General features: G+C 38.9%; 1 protein-coding gene across 1 annotated transcript; it reads right to left on the bottom strand.

Moving 5' to 3' along the window:
- Positions 1–757: 757 nt before the first annotated feature.
- LOC134367838 (probable ATP-dependent RNA helicase DDX53) lies at positions 758–2584 on the bottom strand. Its single transcript, XM_063084528.1, has one exon. The coding sequence runs from the start codon at positions 2582–2584 to the stop codon at positions 758–760; it is 1827 nt and encodes a 608-aa protein (XP_062940598.1).
- Positions 2585–8514: the final 5930 nt, after the last annotated feature.

The raw sequence follows: 8514 nt of genomic DNA, 5'->3' as shown, positions 1-8514 counted from the left end.
TTTTAGAGGTGAAGGAGACCCCAAATTTTTTTAATCTAACCATCCCATTTTATGAGTGGAGAAATTGAGACCTAGAGAAGACAAGTGACCTCCCTGGAATTTCTAATCAGTGGTTAGTGACAGAATTCACGTAAGGATATGATTCCCAGACAGTCAGACACGTGTTCTCTTGGTTACATCTATCAGATAATATAGAACTGTAGAATCTTCTAGAAGATTTAGCACTTATTTTCTAATGAACTAAAAAATAATTCAGGAATGACAGTGGAGATATGTTTAGGGATTACTGTGGCACCAACCATTGGGGGTGCTGGGGAGAGAATATTTTGACTGGAATAAGCTTAATGAAAGCGATGTATGCTGCAATTCAGCGCAACTATTATAAAGCAAGAAAAACACCATCATTGCCTTCTACCAAGTGTTTAAGACAGATCGACATGGCAGGCTATAAAAGAAACAAGACTTTACCAACACATAACATTTAATTTTCCCCACAAAGTATCTCACACTGTCATTTTAAAAACTTTTTTTTAAAATTAAGGAACATACACAATACTAAAAGCTTAGAGTTATTTAAGAATCGGTCGTGTCTTCAAACCGCCAGTATGTTCCCAATAACTTTCTTATGTATCTTGAATACTGTATATGTTCAGTATGCCTTAAATCTTCCCGTAGCTGGTACAGCTTTTCAGTGTAAACATAACTAAAACTTCTTGGGTTTTTCTCAAGACTTTCCTGGTCTTTATTCTGTGTCCTTTTATTGTTTCTGGAAGTTATATCGCTTGGCCATCACTACAAGATCTTCTGGGACACTCTGATTTGCTCTTTTCAGAATTTGAATCAATTCATTGGCAATCTTTGAATTATCTTGAGTGATAAGGGAAATCGATATTCCAGTCTTTCCTGATCGTCCAGTACGCCCTACTCTGTGGATATATTCTTCAGTCTTTTGTGGGAAATCATAGTTATATACGTGTGTGATATCGTTAACATCAAGGCCTCGGGATGCTAAATCAGTTGTAATCAATATCTTCACTTTTCCACTTTTAAAGTCTTCTAATGCTTCCTCTCGATCACATTGCTCTCTGTCACCATGTAGTGATTGCACAGGGAGGCCTTGGATACCAAAATCACTTGATAAGTCATCAACAACAAGTTTTCGGTTGACAAACACTATGACTTTGTCTTTCGGTGACATATTCTCTAGGAATTCTTGGATAAGAGCTCGTTTTTCTGCTTCTGTGGTAACGATTATATCTTGCTTCACTGTGTTTACAGCAACTGGATCCAGAGTGCCAACATAAACAATCATAGGCTCTTTCAAATAAGACTGTGCAAGTCTACGGACAGAATCTGGCCAAGTCACACTTGTCATAACAGTCTGCCGATGTGGGCGCACATCTAACAAAATTTTCTTAATCTGGGGCTCAAACCCCAGATCTAGCATTTTATCTGCCTCATCTAAGACCAAGTAGGTTATGCTTTGTAGGTCAACAAACTTATTCATTTGCAGGTCATAGAGTCTTCCAGGAGTTGCAATGATGATATCTACACCTTTGGTAATGCCTTGAATTTGTCCTTCTCTCTTTCTACCACCGTATATACAAATACTTTTCAGACCTTTATATGAATATTTAGAACATTCAGCTTCCACCTGAAGAGCTAATTCTCTGGTGAGAGTGAGGACTAGCATGCCAGGTCCATTCCTTTGTTCTCTAGATATCGGTTGACCATCAAGATGAATAAACCCAGGCATCAAGTAGGACAATGTTTTGCCTGTGCCATTTTGGGCAACTCCTATAAGATCTACTCCTTTTAAGGCAATGGGCCATGCCTGTGCCTGAACTGGTGTTGGTTTTTGAAAACCCGCCCTTGTTATGCTTTTCATAAGTTCTGTGTATGGACGGAAAGCATCCTCAAATTCACAAGCTGGATTAGGGATGGGACGCTTCTCACCATCTTTCAAGTCATCACACATTACGTTGTAATTTTCTTTCCTCCACTTGTCTACCTGTTCTTTAGACATGAAGCTTGTAGCTTTGGATTCTGTGTAAAAGTCTTTCTTAATTGGTGGTAAATCTGCCCATTTTCTTTTTTCCCACGCTATGGCTTCTGCCTTAATACGATCCCAATCAATCAATGGCGGAGCTTCTCTGACAACGTTAACTGTGCTTACGTCTCTCCCAACAGGAGGTTGGGACGCAGCATTATCCACATCCGATTCTGAACGGTACCTTTCTTGTCTTTTAATAAGAGTATCTATAGCTGCCTTGGCCTTTGCTTTCATATCTTTGCTGCCAAAAATTTTCACTACTGCTTCGCAATCTCCCCTTATTATCTGTATTTTAGTGTTTGTCGAACGCTGTAGGTCTTTTATTTTTGACCCACCACGACCAATGACTGAGCCAACCAGGTGGTTCTCCAGTCTAAAGCAGAGTGGTGGTTCCTGGGAGCCTGCGGCTCTAGGCCCCAAACCGCCTGAGGGGCCATTCCAACTGCTGCCTCTGTCACTTCTGTCATCGCAGCTGGCCCCAGGAGCTCCTGGACTACGCTCTGCCCTCTTCCAGTCCGGGACCCGGGACATTGTAGGGGAGAGGTAGTGTCGGTGCCAGCTTCTGGCCTACATACGGTCAGGAGATGCGAGAAGGTCTGGTCTGCAGCCTCCCACTCTGCAGGCTTTGAAGCGGCTGTTACCTAAGCAACCAGTGTTTGAGGCTGCAGAGGGGAGGGGCGTTGAATGCCTGACCAATCACGGGGCCAGGACTCGTGTGATGTAAGCAGGTGGCTGTGACGTACATTTAAAGAGGCACTCCCTCTCAGGGGCTGACCCTGCCAGCAATTACAGGACCCTGAGAGAGCGCCTTCCTAACTTGTGTGTCCTGAGTGTCCAGCTCACTCTCACTCTTGTCAGGATAGTTCTTGCTCAGCTTGGGGGCAACCTTGAAGCAGGCCTTAAATTTGTACACATTGAACTTTTTATAGGCCAATTATTTCCATAGGAGAAAAAAATAGGGAGTTATAAAAAATTAACTTATTTGTTTTTATGTTTGTGTGTTTATGTGTTTGTTTATATTGGTAAATTTCTTTTGGAGTATCAACTATACTTGGTCTAGAGGAATTCATCACTCCCCTGCCCTCTAGTGTAAATTAAATTATACCATCAATGGTCTCTCAGGTACATACTCAGGGATGGCATTTTGCCTCTGATTCTTCAGCTAAACCCCAGCACTTGTCCAGGCAGTTTCCAGGTATTATTACAGGGGTGATGGCTAGAAGAGAGGCAGAGTGCGGCGTGAGGGACCTTTGGGGGTGTTTTCAGCGGTTTGTCATTCTTCTTGGTGCCTCTCACTTTTTTCCTTCCCTGTGGTTTCATATATTCTGAGATTTAGCACTAGAAGGTTCTGTAGAAGTCATTTATCAGGTATAATGCAGAAGACAACCTGGCAGCAATCTGGACAGCTGGGCATCCAGCTTCTATTTGAACAATCCCAGAGGCAGGAATCTCACTTCATTTCAAGGATGTTCATTCTTTTGTGAGGCAGTTTAATGGTCACAGAGATGATGTGCTTCCACTTGCTTCCTTAGATCCTTCTTCTGACTTCTGAAGTTACACAGAATAGATTTCATTCTCCTTGTATCCTTGTTTTTTGTTTTTAAGAGAAGTCAGAATGTGGAAATGGGACAAGATTCGAAGATACTTCATGGGTTAAAGCTATTGTCAAGTTGTGATTTCCTACTTCCCTCTGGAGGAGGATGAGTTGGGGCTTCCTTCCCACTTCAAGTCTAATCAGAGGAACTTCCATGGTTTCACCTAAAGCACTTAAATATATTTCCCCTAATTGGAAGACAAAGAATATTTGTGAATGTCTCATGCCTGAAAAAGTTAAAGCAACCTCTGATGGAAATGGCCACCTAGAGATTCCAACCACAAGAAGCTGATAGCAAGTGCTGGATTTCTAAGGATCATAAAAGAAAAAGTAAACACCATGATGTGAAAGTTAAAATACCGTCTGAAAGTGGGAACAAGAAAAGAATGCTCCCTATCACCACTTCTATTCAATATTGTCCTGGATGTTCTAGTCAGACAATTACCCAAGAAAAGTAAATAAAAGCTATAAAATCTCAAAAGGAAGAAATAAACCTGAGATACTGTGTTGTTGATATAGAAAAACTAAAAGAATCTACAAGCAAATAATTGACCTTAAAAGAGTTTACCAAGATTACAACCACACTGCAATACACTAGTAACAAATAGCACATGTAGGTTTTCAAAAGACACCATTTAAAATAGAACCAAAGAATATGATGCCCATAGGAATAAATCAAACAGAAGTTGTGTTAGATCCTACTTGAGAAAGTTATAAGATAAAACTATTTGAAGACACTAAGAAAGAGCTAAATAAATGGAGACATATATTCATGGATAAAAAGAATATGATTTAATTAGGTTCTCTTTTCTCACCAAATTCATCTATAGACTCAATGTAATTTTAATAAAAATCCTAACAACTTTTTAAAGACATTTACAAGCTGATTCTAAGGTTTATATCGAAGAACAACAGACCAAGAATAGCCAAGAAAGTTCTGAAGAAAAACAAGATATGTGGAGTCATATGATATATCAAAACTTTTTATAAATTAGGCCAATTGACCCTAGTAACAAAACTGAAAGCCAAAAAACAGACTCATGCTTAAATGGAAATTTGGTACATACCCAAAGGATCATTAGAAATTAGGGAAAAGGTTGGAGTCTTGAACAAATATGCTGAAACAACTGGTTATCCATATGGAAGAAAATAAAATTGGATTCCTTCCTCAATACAAAAATCAACTCCATGTAATGTAAGGACTTAAATGTGAAAGGCAATATCTTAACTTTTTTTAAATATAAGAGATTATCTTTATGCCACTGGGGCAAGAAAAGGTTTATTAAACAAGATCAAAAAGTAGCAATCACTCAAAGGCATTTAAGAATAAAAATATAAACAAAACAAAATTGAATAACCTCCCTGCTTTTGAACATCCCACCTTAAAAGGAATAGTAACACAGTGAACCATGCCCAGATAAGGATAACCAGCATAGTGAAGAGCGTGGAAATCTTGGGATTTTTCATTTTTAAAAAAGAAAGAAGATTTACAGGTGTGAGGAAAATGGAGACAGAATGGTCAAGCTCCCTCACCTCATATCTGGCTGAGAGTGACTCAGCATGTCTGCTGTAAATACGTTATGTAAGAGTGGTATAACTGCACGTGTGCACACATGTGTTCCTTGGCTACCTGACTCCAATATAAAAGACAATGTCTCTGATCCACTGGGCTGGGGGGCTGAGCTCACATTCAAATAAATCATGTCAACATTGCCAATGGCTCCCAGAATCTTTTTTAACTACCTAGCTTGCCACCTGCACAGGACAGGTTTGAAGGGTCTGTGACTCAGCCCAACAACAGGGCATTAATAATTACTTTCAAGTAGCTGAAGTACAAAAATGTTCAGAAGGCTTGAAATTTGTTTGGGAATGGGAACTTATGACCACACACCTCCAGTTTCTTCTCTTGTTCCAGTATGAAAGAACTCTGGGTTTCTCTCTTCAATGCTTCCCCCCTCCACCCTACAATAGAAGAGATGAGGAAAAAGAGAGGCTTGGGCATGTGTAGATCCTGACCTTGCTGGCTGTTCCTTTTAGAATGGTGGGTAGTTTTGTCTTCCTTGATAGGATGTGGTATTTACAATCACAGGGATGATTGATCTGCTCTGCAAGAAAGTCAGTCCAGTTCAGAGGGAAATGGTTGAAGTCAGATGATGGTTTTCAGGTCGAAGCCCCAATTTTATCCACAATAACATTAACCTTGCAGAGATATCTGACCTCTATGTATATTTCCAATTGGTTCAAAACTAATGCAGAAAATGGTACAAGTAATTATCATCCATATGATCACAACCCTCAAAACACCATCAGACAGACGTTTGAGTTAAATTTATTCATCTATCTCTGATCTAGTAAGGATCCTAAACGGCCTGCCTCTTAGGAATGGTTCTCCAAGGCAGAACTGAGATGAATGGGTAGAACTTACAGGAAGAAATATTTCAGTTTGAACTTGTTAGTATCTAAGGACTTTCCAGCAGTTGGTTGGTGCAGGTATGATACAGCAAGTTTCCCAGCAAATTTACAGTGGAGGCCACCAACCCACAGAAACAGGAGAGAGTACTTCCTGTAGTATCTGTGGCCTCTAATGTCCCTTCTAACTGTAAGACTCAATGAAATAAAACAAATGCAGGCTAAAAATTTAACTGTCATTTTAAGATCTCAAATAGCAAGGGCAATGCAGGTGGTTTTTGACCAATGTTCCTGTGTTCCAAAGTAACTTTTTCAAATTTTTTATGCTATTTCTTTCTATATTTTTGCTTTCAGAATCCCACAGGAAACTTTCTGACATAAACTTTGAAGTGTGACAACCACAAACGCAAGAGTATTCCTCACACAGTGAAGAATGTTCTTACCTGGTGAATTAATCATCATTTGAAAAGGTTCTGGAGACTGATTCAGACTACTTTAGATAGAACAGAAAGCATTCTGTATGTGTAACTCACTTTCTCTGTCTTTCCCCAAACTCCTATTTTGCTTTGTTTTTCTGCCAATTCTATCTCCTGTTTTTCTTTTCTGAAAATTGCCCCTTAACAAGAAAGTAGGTTGAAGTTAGTGGGTCCTAAACTTGTCTGAATATTAGATTCACCTAGAGAGGTTTTGGATTTTTAAACACAATGATCAAGTCATACCCCAAACCAATTAAATTAGAATCCCTGGGGCGTGGGAACCAGACATGCAAATTTTTAAGTTCTCCAGGTGATTCCAATGTTCAGACAACTTTGATACCCACTCTGTTAGCAAACAGCCATAGTTCTCAAACTTGAGCATGCATCAAAATCACCTGAAGGGCTTGTTAAGACAGATTGCTGGGCTCTACCCACAAAGTTTCTCATACAGTAGGTCTGGGGTAGGGCCAAGAATTGCATTTCTAACAAGTTCCCAAGTGATGCTAATGACCCTGCTACCCGACCATACTGTGAGAACCAAAGGAATACACAATGTGTGTAGGTAGCCCATTTGGTTCTCAACTAGAGAGGCTTTAGGATAAAAAACAAACAAACAAAACCAAGCTGCTTGGTTTCCATTGTGAAGTGGATTCTCCACCCCCCCACACACACACACAAATCAAATCAATTAATACGAAATGTTTCCTTTCCTCTACTTTTTTAAAACCCTACTTTTAAATATGGTTTGGGCTTCTTAATAAGACCCCAGACAGTCTCAGCCTTAAAGCTCACTTTTAAGGGCTTTAGCATACAAGGGTACTTCAAAAAGTTCATGAAAGGATTTAAATTATCTTTTAATTCTATTTTTCCATGAAGTTTTTGAAGTGCCCTCATATTATTATAGCCAAAGGGAATCCAGCAGTCTTTCCAAAGTTCCAAGAACTCTGAGAGAAACAAGTTGAAATAAGACAAGTCAAACCCAAAACCTAGTTAAGGGAGAGAAAAAAACATATATATATGCATATACATATATATGTGTGTATATATATATGTGCATATATATTCATTTTCTGTTTGTAATAATATTTATAACAGAAATCACATGACCAGCTAAAAATTGAAATTAATTATTAAGAATTGAAAATTTGTCTCAATAATTAATCTTGCCATTTTCAGGTTAGCCAGTTCCCTGTGGTTTGAGATGGACAAATCTACAGAGATCCCAGGAATACATCCTTCTCTGCCTATCTCCCAGAGTGTTCAGGAACTCTGTCTGAAGGAAATCTTAAAGCGCATCTGCTTTTCCCATTTGTGCTGAGCCCTGATAGTCTTTTAGTGTTTTAGATGTTTTGTTATTGAAGAACGAGAGGAGCAAAAAAATTAAGTTACTCCTGCTAAATTTGTACAATCAGTCTCAGCAACCTGGCTACATCCTTGAATCTATCTTGTCAAGCAGTTCTGGCCTTAAGTTTCAGATTCATGCAATTTCCCTGGTTTTGACAATCCGCAGGCTATTTCAATACCCAAACTCAATGATTAGAGTGCCAAGACCATTATTTTCTTTAAATTCGAAAAGAAACCTTCCATTTTTTTTTTCTATTTTATATTCAGCATTGGCTGCCACATTCTCAATGTCTTCATTGCCTTTCACAGTCTTTTTTCAAGTTGGGAGTGAGAAGTTAATGAAATTCAGGAAGAACAACATAAATGCAATCTCATCCCTGAGGGAAAATGCAGTCCATTTTGCCTAAGATTGAAAACCTCAACTTGTGCTCCTTGAAAATGTGTTTCCAGACCATCTTCATCATCACCCTCATTCTATTCTGAGTAAAATGAGAAAATATATGTGAAATACTTAGAAAAGCTCAAAGTACTGTACAAATATAAGGTTTGCTTATTATTTTACTCAGATACAGGTTGCTGCTCAGGCATGTGATTCTCTTGCACAATGACCCAAGGCTTGATAATATGTCTTCTTACAA

Source organism: Cynocephalus volans, chromosome X (genome assembly GCF_027409185.1).
Source record: "Cynocephalus volans isolate mCynVol1 chromosome X, mCynVol1.pri, whole genome shotgun sequence".
NCBI classification, from domain to species: Eukaryota; Metazoa; Chordata; class Mammalia; order Dermoptera; family Cynocephalidae; genus Cynocephalus; species Cynocephalus volans.
Note: the sequence above shows the minus strand (reverse complement) of the source record. Positions and strands in the feature narration are given on the sequence as shown.